This window comes from Pan troglodytes, chromosome 3 (assembly GCF_028858775.2).
Source record: "Pan troglodytes isolate AG18354 chromosome 3, NHGRI_mPanTro3-v2.0_pri, whole genome shotgun sequence".
NCBI classification, from domain to species: domain Eukaryota; kingdom Metazoa; phylum Chordata; class Mammalia; order Primates; family Hominidae; genus Pan; species Pan troglodytes.
The window spans coordinates 100,498,676-100,523,554 of NC_072401.2; the positions used below are offsets into that span (position 1 = coordinate 100,498,676).

Here is a 24,879-nt window from a genome sequence, read left to right on the forward strand (position 1 = left end):
GCCGTGTCTAATCCTTTGAGTGTGAGGATCTTTTATCTGTGGTGGTGGATATCATGAAAATTATTCACAGGCCTTTATTTGAGCTCATCAGCTATCGTTGGTGTATTTTACATGTGGCCCAAGATAATTATTCTTCCACTGTGGCCCTGGGAAGCTAAAAGGTTGGACACCCATGCTAGAATAACCCTCACACCTTTTTTGATGTCTTACGAAATGGACACTTGAAAAATCAGGTTAGTTTACAAAAGTCCGTTTGTCTGATTGTTCCTCATGAGGATAGATTCAGGATAAACATCTTGGTGGAAGACTACAGAAATGGCAGTTGTATGCCCCATTCATTGTACAACATGAGGCACATAATGTTCTTGTCACCTTATTGCTGATGCAAAGTTTGATCACTTGGTGTTTGTCAGACCTTTTGACTGTAAAAATACCTTTTTTCCTAAACAAGTAATCTGGGAGATTAATATTTGCTTGATGCTACCAGACAGATGTAAAATTGTTTCAAAATTACTACACCAAAATCACTGCCAACAATAAAGTACACTTTCTTTATGATTCTTTTTTTCTTAGAACATCATTGAAGTAATTTAGATCTTATTCTGAATTTCATAAACCATGGGCTACTTTAAGAATGAATGCAGTGAATCTCAGGGGCAAAAAATACAGTAGAGGTGGGGAGGGATATATTAGTGGTCTGGCAGTTAGAAATACTGGAACTGTTTGAGACAGTGTAGTAAGATTCTGTCTACATTTGATGGTGTTTAACTTTTACCAAGCTTTCCAGCTGCAAGAGGAGCAAATCATACCACTTGTAAATTATACCACACTTGTGGCAGTGTCGCTGATTTTCCAACTCCTTTATTTTTATTTTTTATTTTTATTATACTTTAAGTTCTAGGGTACATGTGCACAACGTGCAGGTTTGTTACGTATACATGTGCCACGTTGGTGTGCTGCACCCATTAACTCGTCATTTACATTAGGTGTATCTCCTAATGCTATCCCTCCCCCCTCCTCCCACCCCACGACACGCCCCAGTGTATGATGTTCCCCTTCCTGTGTCCAAGTGTTCTCATTGTTCAATTCCCACCTATAAGTGAGAACATGTGGTGTTTGGTTTTTTGCCCTTGCGATAGTTTGCTGAGAATGATGGTTTCCAGCTTCATCCATGTCCCTACAAAGGACATGAACTCATCCTTTTTTATGGCTGCATAGTATTCCATGGTGTATATGTGCCACATTTTCTTAATCCAGTCTATCATTGATGGTCATTTGGGTTGGTTCCAAGTCTTTGCTATTGTGAATAGTGCCACAATAAACATATGTGTGCATGTGTCTTTATAGCAGCATGATTTATAATCCTTTGGGTATATACCCAGTAATGGGATGGCTGGGTCAAATGGTATTTCTAGTTCTAGATCCTTGAGGAATTGCCACACTGTTTTCCACAATGGTTGAACTAGTTTACAGTCCCACCAACAGTGTAAAAGTGTTCCTATTTCTTGACATCCTCTCCAGCATCTGTTGTTTCCTGACTTTTTAATGATTGCTATTCTAACTGGTGTGAGGTGGTATCTCATTGTGGTATTGATTTGCATTTCTCTGATGGCCAGTGATGATGAGCATTTTTTCATGTGTCTGTTGGCTGCATAAATGTCTTCTTTTGAGAAGTGTCTGTTCATATCCTTTGCCCACTTTTTGATGGGGCCAACTCCTTTATGTTAGAACATAACATCTAGACATTCATGTTTTAGGAACAAACTGTTTCATAACATAGGCTGCATTAGGCTAAAACCTATAAAAGTTGGGTTTTGTTCTATTTTAAAAATGGACACCTAAGGAAAGGTTAGCTTAGCACACAGTCTGTGTATGGAAACTCTGGCCCTCTTATGGCAACCTTCTCTCATCTTCCTTTTGGTGCTAAGTAGGAAAAAGAGAAAAATAGTCTGCATTTATTTGGGTGTTTTGCAAGATGAAGCAGGAATAAGGTGGCCCTGGCTACGTGTTTGCTGCTTTTCATTTTGGGGACTGTGGGTGAGCAACAATAGAACTGTGTATATGGTGATTCTGGTTATTTTTGAAAAAAGGTCAACACTGGTATTTTACTAGAGTACTCCAAAAAGTTAAAATATGGAGCACTCAAGAAGGACTTCCTATAAAAATTTTCACTTATCACAATTGTGCTGTTAGTCGTTCACAGTATTTTAATAGTTTTCTTTTTTGTTGTTGCTGTTGTTGTTGTTCCTGAGGCTGGAGGCAGTGGCATGATCATGGCTAACTGCAGCCTTGACCTCCTGGGCTCAAGCAGTCCTCCCACCTCAGCTTGCCACGTAACTAGGACTACAAGCATGTTCCAACACACCTGATTATTATTATTTTTCTATAGAGACAGGGTCTATGTTGCCCAGGCTGGTCTTGAACTCCTGGCCTCAAGTGATCCTCCCACTTCAGCCTCCCACAGTGCTTGGATTACAGGTGTAAGCCACCACACCCAGCCAATTTCTACAATTTTTAAATTGATTCTGTGGCTAGGAGAACAAATCACACTTCTCTGTGGCCATCTCCTATTTGTGCAGTGATATGACAACTACCAACTGTTTTATTCTATACAGAATGTGACTGGCTATGAAGCAGATTTGCTTTGTTTCAGTAGTTGGGTCAGAGATCACCAGACAATTCCAGATAGAATTTTTTAAACTTAAATCTGAATTTGAGCCCTGGATGATTCTGAGGAAACAATGCCAAGGATAAGAACATTTAATATTAACATGTAGATTACAGAAAGAGATCAACATATTTTAAAGCGTGTTCTGCTGCTTTATCTTGCTTAACATATCTCGATATTTTTGGCAGTCAAGAGTACATGTTTAAACTGGTGGTAATTCAATGGTGGGTTATCACCCTTTTCTTGAAAGGAGCATGTGCATATTTCTCTTATACATAAGGAATTCTGATATGTCCAGTTTGATAAAAATCAATCTGCTTAAGAGCTCATTACGCTGCTTTGTCACCATAATGTTCCACCGAAGGAAATCTTGTATAATAGAGGACTTTGCTCATCTTGTTCACTTGGTAGTTGTTCCTTAAAGACACAATTACCTTGGTATAGTTCTATGCAATTATTATCTAAATAGCTGTTTATACAGTACTTAATAAAATGTTTTCCAAGTGTGTTTGTAGTGTACTTTTTCTAAAAGGTATTTGCTGACAAAGAAATTGATCTTGTGTGTGAACTGAAAAAAATTGGCTGAAGCCAGTTAGTCAACAAGGTGTCCCTGTAGGCCCAAAGAACTAAACTGTACTTTAGGACTTTGATTATCAACCTACATGGCAGATTGGTAGCCGAGCAGAAAAGTTCTGAAGCATTCTGTGCATGTAAAATATCTTTCCCCTTCCCTGAGTCAACAAAACATTTTGAGAATTACCAGCTAAGTAAAATTTTCCATTCAGATGGGATGAACAGAAATAGTGCTATGTATACTTTTTGGAGCCATTTTTGTTAGGTGTTAAGTTGTACACATGTTGACTGGCTCCACTGTAGTAAAGTTTTGGACATAATGCAGTTTTTTCCATACCTCTATCCCAAACGACGTCATCATCCCATAAATTCTACTCTATATGTTAGTTTTGTGTGAATAAAGAACTTGTGCCTATCAGACATGCCTGTAGACGGACTGTCTCCAGCGAGTATCACTAGGTAGGTTACATAGCAGAATAGCCAAACATGCTAAAAATGGCAATGCAGGAAATACTTGAAGAGAAATTTTTATATTGGGAATATAAAAATTTTGCAATTAAACATAAAGATGCTTAAGTTCCTTACATGGCAAAATTTTAGATCCTTTAAAAAATTTTTACCAGCTTTAATGAAATATACAGTGGAAGTTAATATCCATCTGTATTGCAATTATATACCTCTTGTCCAAAAAAGCAGCTTAAAGATAACTTTCAAAAGTTTTCCAACAATTAATAATTTATTGTATATTTCAAAACAGCTAAAAGAGCAGCTTTGGAATGTTCTTTTAGAAATGATCATTGTTTGAGGTGATGGATATTCCAGTTACTCTGATGTGATCATTATATATTGTATGCACATATCAATATCACATGCTCGGTAAGTACATACAACTATTATGTATCAACTGAAAAAATGTCTAACAGTACTTCTAAAGTGGTTGAATCCCAATTTGGGACAACCAGGGTAGATTTGCTTACATGCACTTAGTGAATGGTTGGTTGGTTTTTTTTTTTTTGAGACTGAGTCTTGCTTTGTCGGTCAGGCTGTAGTGCAGTGGCGCGATCTCGGCTCACGGCAACCTCTGCCTCCTGGCTTTAAGCCTCCCGAGTAGCTGAGATTACAGGTGTTGTGCGCCACCACACTCAGCTGATTTTTGTTAGTAGAGACAGGGTTTCACCATGTTGGCCAGGCTGGTTTCAAACTCCTGACCTCAAGTGATCCACCTGCCTCGGCCTCCCAAAGTGCTGGGATTACAGGTGTGAGCCACCATGCCTGGCAGTTTTTAGCATATATAACATACATATGTTAAGCAATTCCTCAATTCAAGACGATGTATTAAAATGATCTTAAAAAGAAAGACTTGGCTAGGCGCAGTGGCTCACGCCTGTAATCCCAGCACTTTGGGAGGCTGAGGTGAGTGGATCACCTGAGGTCAGGAGTTCAAGACCAGCCTGGTGAACATGGTGAAACCCCGTCTCTACAAAAAATACAAAAATTAGCTGGGCATGGTGGCATGCGCCTGTAATCCCAGCTACTCGGGAGGCTGAGGCAGGAGAATCGCTCTAACCCGGGAGGTAGAGGTTGCAGTGAGCTGAGATCGTGCCACTTCACTCCAGCCTGGGCAACACAGACTGTCTCAAAAAAAAAAAAAAAAAAAGACTTGACAACTATAGCCGAGTCTCATGACCCAGGAATTCTAATAGTAAAGATTTTGTAAAATTGATTATTTTTATTGTTTTTGTGACAGGGTTTCACTCTGCCACCCAGGCTGGAGTGCGGTAGTGCAATCACAGCTCAAAGCAGCCTCGACCTCCCGGGCTCAAGCACAGATTTTGTAAAACTGATTCTTTATACTGGATCTCTGAAAGAGATAGTTGTGCTTTCAGTCAGGAAATGCTAATACTAAACTTAATCAGCTGGCTCAAGAGTATGTACTTAACTGTGCCAGAAATGAAAAGCAAATTCAATAATAGGCTAGCTACAAAAATTATAGTAGTATTTTATTTATTTATTTATTTATTTATTTGACAGGGTCTCACTCTGTTGCCCAGGCTGTGCTGTGCTGCGATTATGACTTACTGCAGTCTCGACCTCCTGGGATCAAGCCATCTTTCTAACTCAGCCTCCTTAGTAGCTAGGACCACAGGCACATGCCACCATGCCCGGCCAATTAAAAAAAAAAATTTTTTTTCTAGAGATGACATCTGTGTTGCCCAGGTTGGTCTTGAACTTTGGAGGCCAAGTGATCCTCCCACTTTGGGCTCTGAAAGTGCTGGAATTACAGTTGTGAGCCACCGCACTTGGCCTATTTTAATATTAATCTTAAAACTGCTTTACATTTTCATATTGGCGAACCTAAAAAACGTTTGCCATTGCAATTCATGAATATCTCATGTTTGTTTGAGAAGAAAAGTCAAAGGAACAAGACCTTTAGGAGTTACTGGCTCTCCTCCATACTCTCCATAACTGTTTTGTTACTGCAGTTGCCAACATAGGATACTTTTGTTCCTAGAAGGCTGGGCTACACCAAAGATTAAAAGCACATTTCCTACAAGTGGGTAGACGCTAGTTTTAATTTCGTCTTCCTTTCAGTCCACTTAAGATAATAGTTGTGGCCCCTTTGGGCCCTCATATCTCCAGCCCTCTAGGTAAAACAGGAGGGAAGCTGGACTACATTGTCAGGCACTTCAAATGCACCAAAGTTCTGAAAAGGGGAAATCCTGACCATTACTACCAGTTTGTTTCCCACTTTTCAATCAATGACATATTGCTCTCTCACACAATTCTGTGGGAGCATTTAAACCATATCAATAAATTGAAAAAGCACATAGCATCAATCCAACCAAAAGATATTTGCATGGTAAACGTGATGCACTGATATAAACTCTACGTTATCATGTGGAGAAAAAAGTTCACAGAGTAGTGTTGATAGTATTCCTTTTGTGTAATTTTAAAGGATATATATGCTATTGTGTGCATAGAAACTCCTAAAAAGATACGTAAGAAACTTAACAGTAATCACCCATTTTTTTGCAGGTGTATAGCTTTTCTTTCTCATTATATAATTTCCTAACAATTTATATTTTCTAACCCTTAGGTATATTGCATTCATTAATTTATTTTTATGTCAAGGATTATCAGGATGGTAAGATCCTGGACCATTTTTGTTTGCTTCTTTATACTTCTCAGGATAAAATAACCTAAATGTTACTTACCACCACCAGGAAGATTTATGTGACTACATTAAAACTTTATTCAACAAAATACCATAAAGTAAAAAGAAAAGTCACAAGATAGACTAGAAGATATTTGCAACATATAAAACTGACAAATGATTGATGTCTAGAATAAAAGAACTCCTAAAAATTATTCAGAGAAAAATAATTCAATACAAAGTTGAGCACAGGATATGAACAGGTTCTTCACAATAAAATGTCCATTAGAATGAAGGATTTAACGAGAATTGAGGAAAATGCAAACTAAAGTCATAATAAAACACCATTCCATACTCATGTAATTCACAAAAACTCACATTTACTTTGAAGAGCAATTTGGCAATGTCTATAAGGCTAAATGTGTTTATTCTGTGATACATGTCTTAGGTAACACGCAGTGAGCCCAATGCAGAAGAATGTTCCACTACAGTGTTATAATACAGAAACTGGCAACAACTTCATGCCTTCAACTGGAGAATAGATAAATTACGGTAGTTCCCGTAATTGAATTCTGCTACACAGGACTAAAATTAATGAACGAGAGCTTCAGATATAATTATACAATAATGAGTGAAAAAAGCTGTAGAATGAGCAAGTATAAGGCTTAAAAATATATAAAACAGTACTAAAGAGTAGATGGTTTAGGTTATACACAGTGAAAGTACAACAACACAGGAATGATAAACATCAAATTGTGGATAATTGTTACCTCTGGAGGGGAGGAATGGCAATGTGATCTCGAAGTGGCAAAATGTTAAGATTTGACAAAAGTAGGTGCTGAGAACTTGGATATTCAGTATGTAGTTCACTATACTAGAAATAGTACAGTCACAACCAACACACACATACACCTATTTAAGCCCAGAATGCTGTTTCAACAATACATTTTAGTGCCCCCTGAAGGGCAGATGCCATCCTAGGAATTTGGGGTACAGGTATGAACAAGGCACAGTACCTCCCTTCAAGATAATATCACAGAAGCAGACTTGGGTCCTGATTAACTTTGTCACTGATGGCTAGGATCTGTTCTTTAATCAACGGGGACTGAGACCCTTAAAAGTTCAACGTTATGTTTCTGAGGTTTCAGACACCCACCACTGCCCTGCTTCCTTTCCCTTTCCCTTGCAGAATGAAGATAATGGGCAGACAAACCGTGACAATGATGACAGCATAAAACAAAGAAGACAATTTCCACACAAATGTAGAAATTACTTTTATTATGTTAAAATATTCCTTAATAAGCTAGCAATTATTTATGTGGAGGAGCGTCCAGAAAACAGGTTCATGACTGAATTATCCTTGTCCTTGATTATAGAGATTCATGAATTACAGACATAACCCTATTCTCTGGAGTAGCTGTGAAGCTCTACGAGGCTGTGAGGTTGGAGGCGCTTCTCCCTGCCTGTTAAGCTGCTCCTATCACATCACGACAGGATGGACATTATTTTTCTCTTTTGAATTAAATCTTTACAACAGTTCGAATGCTGTAAAAGGAAGCAACATACTAAGTTTTAAATGATACCTTTAAGACAACTAAAATTGTGTTTTTCGACTCTCCATCCCCTCAAACTCAACATCATTATTACATTCTATGATATATAAAGAGAAAGCTTACCTCTTTCCAGAATGCATCAGTTCAAAGGCTTTGTTGATTTCATCAAAAGACAGACTGTGAGTCACAAATTCATCAACTTTTATCTTTTTGGACATATATTCAGACACCAACTTTGGGACACTTTCTACACTCTTCCATCCTAAAAGAAATCACATATTAATTTATTCAACAAATTTCTGCAGTATGCTTGTTACTTAGCTGAGGACACAAAGGCATTTAAAAGAATGAATTTTTTGATGAGTTAAAGAGTAATGAGAAACTCCAAAATAGCATGGAGATGAATTTGACCAACACCTTTCAGTGAAGAAGTAAATACTTTTGAAATTTTCCTTCCTCTGTATTAAGATTTACTAAAACCTCATTAAAGTTTTGGCCAATTGAGACTTTTAAACTACCCAGGACAGAACTCTGGAAGTCTCAACAAGTTTATTTAGGTCCACATCAGCAAAGATTTCTATAATCATGATATTCAAGGAAGAAAAAAACTAATACAGGACTTTATTTCCTTGGTTTTAAATTTAACAATGAAATAGGGATAGCATATCAGAAGAGAAAACTATGAAACTGAAAAATGAAGTAGAACTCTTTAGCTAAATGCTAAGTTTGTTTGTTTTTTTTTTTTTTGAGACGGAGTCTCGCTCTATTGCCTAGGCTGGAGTACAGTTGCGTGATCTCAGCTCATTGCAAGCTCTGCCTCCCAGGTTCACGCCATTCTCCTGCCTCAGCCTCCCGAGTAGCTGGGACTACAGGCGCCTGCCGCCACGCCCAGCTAATTTTTTGTATTTTTAGTAAAGATGGGGTTTCACCATGTTACCCAGGATGGTCTCGATCTCCTGACCTCGTGATCCGCCCGCCTCAGCCTCCCAAAGTACTGGGATTACAGGCGTGAGCCACCAGGCCCGACTAAATGGTAAGATTTTAAATAAAATTAGGTGCTTCAATTTCTCACTGTATCTAAAGAAGGAATACAATCAACAAGAAGCCTTCTCACCTTCTAAGGATGCTTTCAACGATATTTCAAACCTCTTTTGAGCCTTTTCCAAATCTCCTCTCTTATGTTCTCCACTAATTATTCTTTCCCCACAAATGGTAGGGATTTTTTCTTTCTCCTTTAAATGTCCTGGTAACTGAGATGACCACAGTCACTCCTGTTCTCTAGACAAAAGCTTCTATTATTTTTAGATCAGCAATGCAAGGGGCCTCAATGATACAATGAATTTCCCAACCAGCATGTGCTAGAATGAGGCTTCAGTTAGAGGTTACTAGCAAGACCCCCTGGATCAGCCAGGCTTACAATGCCCTTTAAAATACAGCTATGGACTCCAAAATGATACCCCCGAATAGCATACATGGCTTAAAAAGTTTCTTCTATGATACTCTGCTGTGACATGTATCTAGAGCTTTGAAGAGGAGGGCAAGTCAGATTGACATCTTCTAAGGCAAATTCTGTAGTTATAAAGAATGAAGATTTTGGCCAAACCCCTCATTTTAGCATATTTTCCAAATCTTTTCTTCTGGCCTTCAAAAAAGCTGGCATAATATGAGGTAGAGGACCTTAAAAGACAACCCGTTAAACACAGATCATTCAAAACACACACTATGTGATTTTTTTTCTTTAGGAGGAGGATGAAATATAAATATATATTTTTAAAGCCCTTTAAAAACTTTAGACTCATTCATTCACAACTGTTGGGAAATACAAACATGTTGTGACATCTTTTCTCTCCTCTGGCTGAGCAACCATGGAAAAGATAGAAACTGTTTCCCCGCAACCCCAAACCACCAAGGACTTTTTAGGATCACAAAGGGAAAAATGATCAGTCTAGCAGCTTTTTGATTTTATGATAAGGCTTTGTCCAATTAAATATTTTCAGTTTGAGACTCAATATTGGTTACTGCTAAAATCAGACAGATGTATGATCACATCCAGTGATCACTGCACTCCTGGAAAAATGAATAAAAATGTAACAAGCTACTTGAGTCCACAAGAAACACACCATGGCTGATACTGCTGTTTGCTTACTTTGCAATCAACTTCCTGCCCCTGCTATACCCATAACTACTTCCTCACTATCAGAATATTGATATTTTTCTTTTATAGAATATGCACCAAGTGGTCCTATGTTTCAGGAGGTGAGCACCACCCTCCCCCCCAAGTCCCAGGGGTAAATAGTGATTGAGTCTGAATCCCTTCTAATAAAACAGCCTTGCATGCAACAACTTATAATGAGAAGGAACTCATGAAGATTCTTGTTAATATAAAAAAAATTAGGTGGCTGGGATTAAACATCTGCCAATGCAAATAACAAAAGAGAAAATGCAGTCATCTCATCCATCGAATTACCTCCAAAGGCAGTGCCTTTCCATGTGCGACCTGTTACCAGCTGGAATGGACGAGTGGCAATTTCTTCACCCGAAGCAGCTACTCCAACCACGACGCTGACGCCCCAGCCCTTGTGACATGCCTCAAGTGCTGCTCTCTGCAGGCACAGAGATATGACCAAATCACAGAAGTCAGTGCATTTTCCTGAGAACAACTGCTGGCGAAACTTCTAGAGATGGCATAGTTTTTAAAGATAATGGCAACAAAAGGCCAAACTTAACATTTAGTGAGCTCAATGTTATTGAACAATTTATTTTTTTTTTTTTTGTTTTTTTTTTGAGATAGAGTCTCCCTCTGGCACCCAGGCTGGAGTGTAGTGCATGATCTCGGCTCATGGCAATGTCCACCTCCTGGGTTCAAGTGATTCTCGTGCCTCAGCCTCCCTAGTAGCTGGGATTACAGGCGTGCGCCACGACACCCAGCTAATTTTCGTATTTCCAGTTGAGACGGGGTTTCGTCATGTTGCCCTGGCTGGCCTCAAGTATCCACCTGCCTTGGCCTCCCAAAATGCTGGGATTACAGGTGTGAGCCACCATGCCCGGCCTGAACAATTTATTTTAACAAATTAACCTGGTTAAATATTAACATAAATTAAAATAATTTGAAGTGTTTATTTGCTTTCTATTTTAAAAAGTAAACTGTAGTTCAAAACTCTAAAAGATTTAATTTTAAAAAGCAGGCAGCAGAATTAATAGTAATACTTTTACTGAGTGTCTATGTAGGTTTAAGTAGGTGTTGTTACTACAGGTTGATTATCTTTTATCTGAGATGCTTGGGACCAGAGTGTTTTGAATTTTGGGTTTTTTCGGATTTGGAATATTTGCATCGTATTTATTAGCTGAGCATTCCTAATCTGAAATGCCCCAATGAGCATTTTCTTTGAGCATCATGTTGGTGCTCAAAGTTTCAGATTTTGGAGCATTTTGGATTTTTGGATTAGGGATAGATGTTCAACCTGTACCTGCATTTTACAGATGAGGAAACTGAGGTTGAGAGAAGCTGTTTGTTCAGGGTCACTGAGTTAGTAAGTGGATGTGTATTTGATTCCAAAGATCATGCTCTGCACAACTGCTTTATTCTGTCTTTTCATTTCATGAGACATGCACTTAGCAGGCATTGAAAGGCAAAGTAACATCTTTTCTCATCCTTCCCTGAGCTGTTCTTGTATCATTTCCCATTGTAGTTCAAATAGATATTTTCCCCTTCTTTCACTAGAATAATTCTTATTAAGAGACTTTTCCTTTGCCAAAACAAAACAATTTTTAATCTAAAACTGCACTTCAAAAAAAGCAGTTCCATAAACTAAAAAGGAATGAAGCCCATACTCACCATGACCTTCACATTACCAATACATTCAAAGGAATAGTCCACTCCTCCATCGGTCATCTCAATGAGCACTTCCTGGATGGGTTTACTAAAATCCTGAGGGTTAATACATTCAGTGGCTCCAAACTCTTTGGCCCTTGCAAATTTATCTTTATTGATGTCCACACCAATGATCCGGGAAGCACCAGCCACTTTACAGCCCATGATAACTGCCAATCCGACTCCTCCCAGACCAAAGACGGCACAAACAGAGCCAGGCTCCACCTAGGAGTAAAGAAAGTTTATAAAGTACTCATTCTACCAGAGTCAAGAGAATCACTGGGTTTCATACAGATCGGCCAATTTCACTATTCCAGGAAAGTTTCACTGAATTAAATTAGAAGGCAGAAGCAAAAAACCCAAGTCAGTCTCTTACCTTGGCAGTGTTCACAGCAGCACCATAACCGGTTGAAATGCCACAACCTAGAAGGCAGACTTTATCCAAAGGTGCTAAAGGATCTATTTTAGCAACAGAGATATCAGCCACAACTGTGTATTCAGAAAATGTGCTGGTTCCCATGTAATGCAAAATTGTCTTTCCTTTGCAAGTAAATCTGCTGGTACCATCTGGCATTAATCCTTTCCCTTGAGTGACTCTAAAGAAAAAAAAAGGAAAAAGGCAAGTTGGAATTAGGTTTCTTAAAACCCACAGGAAAAAGAAATGTTTTAAAAATAATGACCAGTAAATATTAAGAAAGTGTTGTAAACTACAATTTCAAATATATTCATTAGTAATTTAGCACCTTGCAGCAATGCCTTATAAAGGAAATTTATAAGATATTTATAATCTTATCCATCTTTTCCAATATTCACTATCCTTCTAGATCATACTGTCAGAATATTGAACTCATTTTAAGAGGTACAACTTATGGATCAGATGGAATTATTTTAAAATCCCATCATTAAAACGGTGGGCCAGGTGCAGTGGCTCACTCCTATAATCCCAGTACCTTGGAAAGTTGAGACAGGAGGACAACTTGAAGCCAGGATTTCAAGAGTAGCCTGGGCAACATAGCAACACCCTATCTCTACAAAAAATAAAATTAGCCAGGTGTAGCGGAGCACGTGCCTGCAGGAGGTTCACTTCAGCCCAGGAGTTTGAGGCTGCAGTGAGCCATGACTGTGCCACTACATTCCAGCCTGGGTGACAGAATGAGATCCTGTCTCAAAAATAAAAAAAAATAAAACAACCTCTGTGAGCAAATATAACATCATAAAGGATAAAGCCAAAACCAGTATCTATGCAAGTAGAGATTACAAACCATTAACCAGATCAGCTGATGAAAACAGATGGCCAAACTGGCTAATTTATATCTTTCAGGAGGCATTTTTCTGAAGTGTAACTATCAGTCCTCAATAATGCAAGTTAAATTACTTCTTCACTTTGTTTTGCCTGTGACTTGGTTACACCAATAGGAAAGAAAAACCCAAAAAGCTTACAAAGGCCACTGATATAATAAATGGTAACAAAAATTACTTTTGCTATTCTAAACAGAGGTGATGTAACATCTTGCTTAGGAGGACCCACCCTAAAGTCAGAGCACTTGGGTTCAAATCCTGTGTGATCTGAGCAAGTTAATTAATCTTTATGCCTTCATTTTCTCACTAGAAAATGCTGAGAAACATAGGTAACTTCCTTTACAAATTGCTATAAAAGTCTAATGAGATGTTATATGAGGCTTTAGCATTGTGTCTGGCACAGAACTGATGTTTAGTAATTATGTTATTTTAAATAAAATAAACACTATAATTGCTTTTTTTGAGACAGCCCAGGCTGGAGTGCATAGCTCACCACAGCGTTGAACACTGAGGCAGGAGGATTGCCTGAGCTCAAGTGATCCTCCTGCATCTCAGTACCAAGTAGCTGGTACTACAGGGGCATAGAGACGGGGTCTCACTATGTTGCCCAGGCTGAACACTATAATTTGATGTATACTCTTAAACTCTTTTGAACATACATATGAATAAATACAGATGAAGAGAAAATGGACTGTCTCTAGATTCAAGAGCAAATACATTTCCTTTGAGAGAAAAATAAATATGACCAGAAACAAAGAACAGGTGACAAAGCTCCATCAAAAAGAATTTTTTTTTGACACAGGGTTTTACTCGGTCGCCCAGGTTGGAATGCAGTGGCACATCATGGCTCACTGCAACCTCAACCTCCAGGGCTCGTGATCCTCCCACCACAGCCACTGAGCAGCTGGGACCACAAGCACGTGCCACCAAGCCCAGCTAATTTTTTAAATTTTTTATAGAGAGGGGGTTTCACCAAGATGTGCAGGCTGTTCTCTAACTGTTGGACTCAAGTGAACCACCTGCCTCAGCCTCCCAAAGGGCTGGGATTACAGGTGTGATCCACTGCACCCAACTAAAAATAACTGCTATATCTTAATGAGAACAATTTAAGTTTGTTTAGCCTTCCTTAATGTGAGAAATCACTGTATTCCAGAGGAGTTTCTTGAACAAAAGGTGATGTGGAATACATTTTATGCTTTGAAAGAATTTAAATGGTTACAATCACAAAGAACCCATCACCACTATTATATTTGATGTGTTGCAAAATCTTTCAGACTGCGTTTAAAATTCTCTTTCAAAGTGATTAGATTTTTTTGTTTTTGGTTCTGGTTTTACCAAAGTAACTGGATTTGCTTTATAAAATAAATGGAAATTTGTTTTCCAAAAATATAATCTAATTTTGTCAATGGCATTATAAACAAATGGATCTCCCATACAATGCTGGTGCAAGTGTAAACTGGTACAAGTACACGAGAGAGCTGTAGATGCATATCTTATGACTCAGCAATTATAATCTCAAGAAAATGCTCAAGAGAAAGCAATGCCTATATCCATCAAAAGACATGTATAAATAAGAATGTTCCTAGCAGCATTAACTGTAACCACCCAAAACTGGGAGTAATCTAAATGTCCATCAACAGGAGAATGGATCAATATTGGTATTTTGAATGGATTAAGACAGAGCAACAAAAAGGAACTACTGACGCATATGCAGCTTGGATATATCTCACAGACATTATGAAAAAAAGAAACCTGACAAAAGAGCATGCACTGCATGACTCTATTTATACAAGGTCACAGTGAAAGGAATCAGGACAGTGGTTACCTAAGAGGGAGGTAGGTTCTGACTTGGAAGGGACATGAGGGAGCTTATCGGGTGCTGGCAGGGTTCTCTATCTTGATCTGGGTGACGTTCAAATCAACAGGTGTTTATATACATAATCACTCATTGAGCTGTACACTTAAGATCTATACACCTTAAGTGCTTTATAATATGCATGCTCTACTTCAATTAAAAAAAAAAACTGAACACACACAAGGGGATCTTGAATTTCCTCAAAGAGGTAGTTCTTTCAGTGTTGTTACCTAGTACAATAAAAACAACTACCTTTTCTGTGTCAAGGAGTTAGGTTATCTCCTGCAGTCTTCCTAACAGCCTTAGTGGGTAAGTTTTATTACTCTCACTTACTGGGCAGTAAAATGGTTCATAAAAATGATTTCGTTTAATCTCAGAAGCATGTCTTTCCTTACTACATGGTTTGGCAAATTTAGCCTGCTGTTATGTGAAGAGAATGGGTACAGAAAATTCTGTTTTATATCTTAACGGCTGGTGATACTGGGCACACCCCTTTAGTTTCTCTTTTATCTGTAAGAAAAGTCAGTATATTTATGGTTTGCTTTATAAAAAGTTACTATTAATACAATGGTACACAGTATTGAATTCACAAAAATAAGAACAAATATTTACAGCAAGAGACACTCACAACGGAAACACTGCTTCAAAGCAAGTTACATCTGGATGACAATGTCTATACACACAAAAATCCCTAAAACTTATTGGTTCTTTTCTTTGCAGCAGGAGGGAGGGAGAGAAAAGAAAAAAAGATAGCAGATAACCTCAACTCTTCAAAAGCAGAGATTTGTTCAATGAAAAATAAAGGAGTTGAAAGAAAAATGAGCCAACATTTTGTTCAACAAATTTCCAGATTATGACAAACCATTCTGGGGCAGGGGTTAGGGGATCCTGGGACAGGGAGGGCCCAGGGTCCAGTCACCTTTGTGAAGACCAGCCAAGGTTAACATAGGGTACCACAGCTGGGCAAGATGAGACCAGGGTGAGGCATAAGGTGGAGTCACTCCCCTGGTCTCTTCACATCCCCCCGCTTCTTTCTTTTATGGGGTAGAAAGGAGACAGAATGCAGACACCCCTTGAGAGCTGCACAAGTTACTTAAATCAGCCACCTCTACAAGCTACACATTTCCTCATGTGAAAAATAAATGTTTCTTCAGTTGCACAATTAGGCAGAAAACCGCAAATGGTAGAGAAGGCTGTTGCTGTGCGCAGGCACCCTCTCTGTGTCAAAACCTCTTAATTTCTGAGTCTTCTCTCATCTGTGAAAATGGGGATAGTAGTGAGGTTGTTATAAAGATGGAATGAAACCACTGATGTACAATGCACTACATAAACTGCCACACAATTATTTATTCTTATCATTGTTAATATGACCTTGTGGAACAGGAATTAAAAGAAATTAAAGAATGTGTAAGCAAAAACTCAGTTGTATGTAAGAAAACCCAATTCCCCCTGAGGAAGAGAAAGAGCTGGAGTCCTTTAAAATTAACTGCCTGTTTTTCTGTGGCTAGTGAGCCTTATCTCTCCCTTTCCCAGGCATTGTGAAGACTCTTTCTCTAGCTGTGCAGCTGCAAGGTCACTAGACAGATCATCTCAAATCATAAAACACGTTGTTCCTTGAAAAATAAGAAATGATGTAATGCATGTCTCAGTTGAATAACTGTCTTTGTTTCTTGCTTCTGTAATATGCTCCCCCCTACAAAGGTCTCCCCCTACCCCACGAAATGCTTAAAAGGTAGCTTGACTCTTTGTTCGGGACTCAGTCCTTTGGACGTTAATCCGACTGGGTTGATGAACCTAAATTATTAAATAATTCCTCCTCAACCCCTCGGTCTCTGTGATTCCTTAATTATCCCGCAGCACTTGTGTTTTAAGAAGAACATAAAAAGATACTAACCTTATCTTCTGGCAAAGGTTAGTTTTAGGATTTAGACAAAATTTGCATTCTCCACACTGTGGGATGTAAAGTGGGATGACAGTGTCACCTGGAAACAAATGCAAAGACATCCTGAATAGGTAGTATCTATTTCTAAATGAAAACATCAGCCCTTGCAAATTCCTGTCTACTGATGTGGCTTTGCAAAGTTAAAAACTTCAAGTCTTAGAACTTTACCTAGGTAACATCATTCAGATACTGTCTGACCATGCAAAAAGTATGTTTCAATATTTTTATCTAAATGAAACTCTTTAAACAATAACTGAAGAACAATGAAGTTATATGCTTCAAAATCCTGCTTCATTGATGCATCTCTAAAAATTCTTGCTTAATATGCCAAAATTGGTTTTGGAAATGTACTTAGAAAAGTTTCACAAAAACAGTAGTCTGCAAAATCAGAGAGAAAAAAATATCCAAATATTTGTGCTTCCCAGATGAGGAATCAACTTAATCTTGACAATCTACTTAGATGATACCTATTCATAAATAGTGGGTAGTTTTATCAGAAAAACCATTTCCCCATAGGAATAAGCCAAAATTATTAAACAAGTGGTTCAAGTATTCTCCTTACCCGCCTTCAGCTTAGTAACTCCCTCACCAACACTTTCCACAATTCCAGCACCTTCATGTCCCAAGATCACTGGAAAACAACCCTCAGGATCAGCTCCACTCAGGGTATAGGCATCGGTGTGGCAAACCGCAGTGGCAATGATCTATCAGGACATTAAAACAACGAATGTTTAAGTATGTGTGCATGCAATTCAGAGGTACAGATACAAGAAAAGTCATTTTATTATAATACTATATTTCATTGACTCTAAGACACATTTCTTTCATATTTTAACCTCTCCAAAATCAGCATGTGCTTATAATCCATGGCATCTTAACAATTAGAATTGGCAGCAATTTTTTAGTGGTACATAAAAGCAATGGTGCATTTATATGCAACGAAATAGGGAACATCTAGTCCCCCTTTCAGTGCGCGTTAGCAAGAGAAGGTAAACAAGGTCATTTTATGGGCACTATGCCTTCAAGCATGGAAAGAACCATCGCCTGTGTGCAAAACAGGTGGAATCCATCTCACTTCTAGTTTCCTCATGACAGCTGGGAAATATGATTTTTAAAGAGGTAATGACTATTTCTGAAATAGGCCAGTCTGCTTGAGTCTGGACCAAATTTCAGAACTTTTAGAGGAACCAACTCCCTTTTTACAAACCACATACAAGTTCTATTTAAATAAGCCTGTTATCTCTATCTCTCTGGCTTTCAAGTAACTTATTATTTTTTTTTGAGACAAGAGTCTCGCTCTATCACCCAGGCTGGAGTGCAGTGGCATGATCTCGGCTCACTGCAAACTCCGCCTCCTGGGTTCAAGTGATTCTCCTGCTTCAGCCTTCTGAGTAGCTGGGATTGCAGGCGCGTACCACCAGGCCTGGCTAATTTTTTTATATTTTTAGTAGAGATGGGGTTTCACCATGCTGGCCAGGCTGGTCTTGAACTCCTCACCTCATTATCTGCCTGCCTTGGCCTCCCAAAGTGCTGGGATTATAGGCATGAGCCACCATGCCCAGCCGTAACTTATATTTTAAAGCCACCAAAAGCACAGAAAGGCAAAATCTTGGAGTATTTCTATTTATGCGTCTCTGCTCCTGGCTTATATATCCACTTACAATGTAACAATCTTTGCTACCTGTCTGCAGTTTTGCAGGGAAGACGGCTGTACTCATTGTGTCCATACAGCTCAATGAGCACAATGAATACCCATTGAGCTGTATGGGCACTTAATACATCCAGGACAAACATCTTCAGTGGCAAAATCACGGTCAGCTTAATTTCTGAATTTGAAGAAAAAAACACTATTATATGATTTCAAATTCCTGTGTATGGGTTGCAAAGGACCTTAAGATGTTATTTGGGCCAGGTGTGGTGGCTCACACCTGTAATCCCAGCACTTTGGGAGGCTGAGGCGTGTGGATCACTTGAGGTCAGTAGTTGGAGATCAGCCTGGCCAACAGGGTGAAACTCCGTCTCTACTAACAATACAAAAACTAGCCAGGCGTGGTGGCGCATATCTGTAATCCCAGCTACTAGGGAGGCTGAAGCAGGAGAATTGCTTGAACCTGGGAGGCAGGGGTTGCAGCGAGCCGAGATCGCACCACTGCACTCCAGCCTGGGCGACAGAGTGAAACTCTGTCTCCAGAAAAAAAAAAAAGATAAAAAGACGTTATTTGGTCCTGGTCTGCTCCACCTGGTATTTGTGATCTTTGGGAGCATGAGCCAGTATGTGTGGTGTGTTTTGAAAGTGAGATGGTAGGGGAAGTATACTCCAAGTCACAGCTCTTTTTTGCTGTGACTCTTTTCCTAGAATGTTAATGATCACTACTCTAAAGCACTAATTTTATATCAAAACAAGTAGAGAGTAGTAGAATGCTAAACACATGAAGTTTTCTACATGCCAAGGTTTCAAAGATCTCTCCAGCTGGCTACCTTGTACAATATGCCTCTCTCCAAGGGTAACATCATTTCTCTGCCACCAGAGGTTGAGAAGCACTAGAATAATGAATTCCCTGAACCCTACCCTTGTCCGCCAGGGTGGGTGCATTTTAAAGCTCTCTAAGCAAGCTGACTTCATTTGCTTGTTACTCTATTCAATCAGGAGCCTCTTCTCAAATCTTGTTTAAGTCGCTGTAGCAAAACTGAAGACCATTTCTGTCAGAGGCATTTTAACCAGAGCGACTCCACCTTGAATAGGCGCTGGGTAAAATAAGGCTGAGACCTACCTAGTGGGCTGCATTCCCAGGATGCTAGGCATTCTTAGTCACAGAATGAAATAGGAGGTTGGCACAAGACACATGTCACAAAGACCTGCTGATAAGACAGGCTGGGGTAAAGAAGCCAGCAAAAACCCATCAAAACCAAGATGGCAATGAAAGTGACCTCTGGTCATCTTCAAGGCTCATTATAGGCTAATTATAGTGCATTTGTACACCAAAAGGCAATCTCACCAGTGCCATGAGTTTACAAATGCCATGGCAATGTCATGAAGTTACCCTATATGGTCTAAAAGGGGGAGGAATCCTTAGTTCTGGGAATTGCCCACCCCTTTCTTGGAAAACTCACGAATAACCCATCCTTTGTTTAGCATATAATCAAGAAATAACTATATGTATACTCGGTTGAGCAGCCCATACTGCTGCTCTGTCTATGGAAAAGCCATTCTTTTATTTCTTTGCTTCTCTAATAAACTTGCTTCCACTTTATCCTATGAACTCACTCCAAATTCTTTCTTGCGTGAGGTACAAGAACCCTCTCTGGGGTCAGAATAAGGACCCCTTTCTGGTAACATTTCTTCTTTTGTTTCTAATGTGTCAGCATATATTTAAAGTTATGTAATCAGCAGAAAAATGAGTATCCTACAGAGTTACCTTAAACCTAAACTGCAGAAGATAAATTGCAATAATCCAGTGACCCATGGGGATAGCTGCTCAGCCCAAGATCAAAACTAAAAGAGATGGAGAAGCATGCTGCAAAGGTGAGAGATAAGAGAAGGATGTTGTGATTGTAAGGCTGGATGACTTTCAACACCTTTTCTTTGACACTGTCCTTTGGGATTTATCCTCTGCAGATCTCAGATCTACTCATCTATCCAGAGACCTCATTGTGTCTCTTTTTTTCCCAGTGCCTTAAATGTATCATTACCTTGATTCGAACTTCATGAGCCTTTGGGGGTGCCACCTCTATCTCCTCTATGGAGAGAGGCTTTCCAGCCTCCCAAGCAACTGCAGCCTTGCACTTGATAACCTGAAGTGGGGAAAAAAGGGAATAAGCTGTTTATCCTCCTAAACAAGTAACTACTTAATAGCCAATTTAGATACAGATTAATGCTAATCTTAAAAAGTATATCACAGATTCACAAAGAAACATATGCTTCCAAGTGATATGTTTTTAGATTTCACACAAATAGTATACATTAAAAATGATTTAATTGAGATGATTACCTGGTCAGATAGAAAAGTATCTTTTGGTTAAAAAGTTGTACTCATCAAATATTTAATGGCCCTCTACAGTGCATATGCAAGAGCAGGTTAAGAACACAAGTTCCGAGAGAATCTGATTCAGCAGGTCTGGCATGGGGTCCAAGAAATCTGCATGCTTAACATATGCCTGAAGAAATTCTTTTGCTCAGGCTGTTCTGAATACCACCGGCTTGGTGCAAAACTGCAGGGTGGGAAGGAGGATTAGGAGTGTAACAGTGAGGAGCTATATCCCTTGTAACTGCACCGGCCAATACAGCAGCCACTTGCCAAATATGACTACTGAGCTCCTAGAAAATGACCACTGGCCGGGCTTGGTGGCTCACGCCTGTAATCCCAGCACTTTGGGAGGACAAGGTGGGCAGATCATGAAGTCAGGAGTTCAAGACCAACCTGGCCAGCATGGTGAAACCTCATCTCTACAAAAATACAAAAATTAGCTGGGCATGGTGGTGCGCATCTGTGTGGTCCCAGCTACTCAGGAGGCTGAGGCAGGAGAATGGCTTGAACCTGGGAGGTGGAGGTTGCAGTGAGCCGAGATTGTGCCACTGCACTCTAGCCTGGGCAACAGAGCGAGACATCGTCTCAAAACAAACAAACAAACAAACAAACAAAACTGAGATATGCTATAAATATAACTGGACTTTGAAGACTTAGTTCAAAGAAAAGTAAAAATATCTCAACAGTATTTTTAAAAATACTGCTTACATGTTGAAGTGGTAGTTTATTTATAACAACATTATAAATAATGTAATTTAACATAATTAAAATATTAAAACTTCACTTTTTCCTTTTTAATGAGGCTACTGAAAATTTAAAATTACACGTGACTAATATATCTATAGCACACAGACCTGCTTTAGAGATTATAGTCAAGTATACCCTCCAATACGAGAGAATCACACGTAATGAGAAAGGTTCTAATTAGTTTACATTACACTTGAGAAATGTGTGGACAGACTAAAGGTTGTAAACCACTGGGTTTACAGGAGACAGACTTTAAAGTTAATAATTACAAAGAGTGTGATTTAAAGAGACAGGCACAAAGTAATACAGAAAGCAAAAAAAGTAGGTTAAGAGTGTAACTTTGCTTGGTTTGGGAGAGCTTCACTTCTAACCAGGATACTGAAGGATGAGGAAAAGGTAATTATAAATGGTGATAAAACACCTACATATAGGGTGATTGTGAGAACTGAATAAGAAAGAATATGAAGTCCCTGGCCGGGCGAGGTGGCTCAAGCCTGTAATCCCAGCACTTTGGGAGGCCGAGGCGGGTGGATCACGAGGTCAGGAGATCAAGACCATCCTGGCTAGGTGAAACCCCGTCTCTACTAAAAATACAAAAAATTAGCCGGGGGAGGTGGCAGTCGCCTGTAGTCACAGCTACCGGGGAGGCTGAGGCAGGAGAACGGCGTGAACCCAGGAGGCGGAGCTTGTAGTGAGCCGAGATCGCGCCACTGCACTCCAGCCTGGGTGACAGAGCGAGACTGCGTCTCAAAAAAAAAAAAAAAAAAAAAAAAGAATATGAAGTCCCTAACACAATCCTTGGCACAGCATAGCTTTGCAAAATAAGTTAGTAGTTATTGGTAGCAACAGAACAAACGGTTGAGGGAAAGGAGAGGTGAACTACATAGAGATATAAAAAATGGCCTCTGTAGGCCGGGTGCAGTGGCTCACGCCTGTAATCCCAGCACTCTGGGAGGCCGAGATGGGCGGATCACCTGAGGTCAGGAGTTCGAGACCAGCCTGGCCACTATGGCAAAACCCCGTCTCTACTAAAAATACAAAAATTAGCAGAGCATGGTGACGGGCGCCGGTAATCCCAGCTACTCGGGAGGCTGAGACAGGAGAATCGCTTGAACCCGGGAGGCAAAGGTTGCAGTGACCCAAGATCGCGCTACCGCACTCCAGCCTGGGAAACAAAGAGCGAAACTCCGTCTGAACTGGCGGGGGAGGGGGGAGGGGAGGGAAATGGCCTCTGTAAATTGGTGAGGCTGGAAATGTGGAAATGATCGTTTTAAAAATTAAACTGCAGATATTAAATCTCATAGTACAAAGAATCAGACACTGCATTAGAACCTTTTTCACTTCAATGTGCCATAAATTTCAACTCCACAAGTCAGATTCAGAATACTAACAATTAAGTTATGCAACATAAAAATCCAAAGAAACAAGAATACTAAATTTGATGGCCTGCTCCCCTTTAAAAAATGTCTTAATGGAGCCTAACCTTTTCCTTTTACTGACAATTCTAAGCAAAACAAAGCCCCACTCTAAATCCGCGGGAAATGGCCCTACTTCAACATTTGAACTATAGTAACAATTATAATCTTTCACTTTCTCTGAATAAAGACACTCAGTAATAAGGAAAAGCAACTACCAGTTTAAGTCTGAAAGACTGTTTAGAGTTTATTTCTTTCAAACTCCAATATGTTTAAGGCCATTTGTCTTACTAGAAAATGTCCAAAATTGCAAAACATTAAAATAATCAGCAACTTTAGACTGAGTATGTTATTCGTAATTTCTGCCTTTCTTTACTGTCTAATTTGTATTTTATGAATTTGTCATAGAGGAGCAGACCTGGGTCGGAATCCCAGCTCGCCATCGTTGGTGTGACCAAGCACAACCAACCTCAAACCTCAGTTTTTGGTAAGATGGGGATAACACCTCGCAGAGGTGTTTGTTACGTGAGGACTAGAGGGAATATAAATCTCTTGGTATTTAAGTGCTCGAAAATGTTTCTGAAAGGGACGTAGGGGTCTTTCCAAAATACACTCCTTGGAGGCACAATAATTAAGGCGTAGGCTCAATTATGCAACACAAGCAACCTAGGAGTTAGGAGCACGGGATCTGGCTGCAGCTCTGCCAAGTATGCAAGCTGCAAGAATGACCCAGAGCGAGTTACTTAATTTCGTGTAAGAAGCAATGCGTGGCCGCTCCTAAGCCATTTCCACTGGGATACCGACCTGACCAGCCCCTGCCCCCCACTCTCCGGCTCTCCCACCCCCCCACCCCGTTCCGACTGTCCCAGAAGCAGCAAAGAAAGCTGCTTCCCAACTGAAGAGCCGAGACAAAGCTTCCTTCTCTTTCTGCCCCTCTGAGCCGCTCGCCGGGGGCCCAGTTTCAGAACCAAGAGCCAGATCCCGTCTTGGGCGCCGAGCCTCGCGCGCCCCCGAGGATAGCAGCCTAGTCCCATGCCATGCACTCCCTCCCTCGGACTCAGGGCCCTCCGCTCAGCGGGCCCTACCTCGTTCGCCATGTTCACGGATTCTGGTCGGCGCGGGGGGCTGACATCCGGGGTGGGCCGCGCAGCGACGGAGGCATGGGCGTGGCGAGCGCCTAGCGAGGGGGGCGGGGCGGGGGGGGGGCTTGCAATGGCTCCAACCGGAAGGGCGGTGCTCGAGCTGTGGTGCGTGCCGCTAAGTTGTGCGTTCCAGAGTGCACTCGCCGGCGAGGCTGCACGGCGCCGGTTTCGTTGCTAAAATCCGACGGACTTGTTGCAGAACTCGTTTTTTTGTCGGGAAAGGGCTTCCCCGTGTAACTTTACAGCAGTTATCGTAGATAAGACTTGCAAATTACAGATGTGGACGGTGAGGGAACGGGAATTTCACTGAAAGCGCCTGAGAACCAGTAAGAGACCTGCAACAGCTTTGTGCTCCACAGGCGAATGCTTCCTCCCCTAATACACATTATGTGTGCTTGGAGACACAAGGAGTAAGATACAGCCCCTCAAGGGACTCGTCATAGGGAGAGGACACAGCTTTGGGAATAAAGGGGCCACAAAGGAGGAGAGAGGAGTTTGCTGAAACTTCCCAAGCTCCCATTCCAGCAATTCCTGAAGGGTAGGTAGGATTTTGGGGAGACAGTAGAACGTGGGCAGAGAACTTTGGAAGGAGGAGATGAGGAAAACAAAAAGTCTCCTGATCCTGGACAGTTTTT

At 40.2% G+C, this 24,879-nt stretch overlaps 1 protein-coding gene across 1 annotated transcript; it reads right to left on the reverse strand.

Annotated features, from left to right (window-relative positions):
• Positions 1-7,656: 7,656 nt before the first annotated feature.
• On the reverse strand, positions 7,657-24,612 carry ADH5 (alcohol dehydrogenase 5 (class III), chi polypeptide). The gene is made up of 9 exons (XM_001166206.8): positions 24,188-24,612; positions 20,606-20,707; positions 17,478-17,619; positions 16,868-16,955; positions 12,196-12,415; positions 11,784-12,044; positions 10,416-10,551; positions 8,072-8,210; positions 7,657-7,940 (listed from the first exon to the last, which is right to left on the reverse strand). Exons 1-9 carry the CDS (start codon positions 24,197-24,199, stop codon positions 7,916-7,918), a joined length of 1,125 nt encoding a protein of 374 aa, XP_001166206.1. The 5' UTR covers positions 24,200-24,612; the 3' UTR covers positions 7,657-7,915.
• Between the last annotated feature and the right edge of the window lie 267 nt (positions 24,613-24,879).

What these genes read in the sequence shown, in the direction of transcription:
- ADH5 (XM_001166206.8), bottom strand. An exon ending in CTCATGAAGTTCGAATCAAG is followed by an intron (nt 17,620 to 20,605) that starts GTAATGATACAT and finishes ATGTCCTGATAG; the next exon opens with ATCATTGCCACTGCGGTTTG. An exon ending in CTGATGCATTCTGGAAAGAG is followed by an intron (nt 7,941 to 8,071) that starts GTAAGCTTTCTC and finishes TTCCTTTTACAG; the next exon opens with CATTCGAACTGTTGTAAAGA.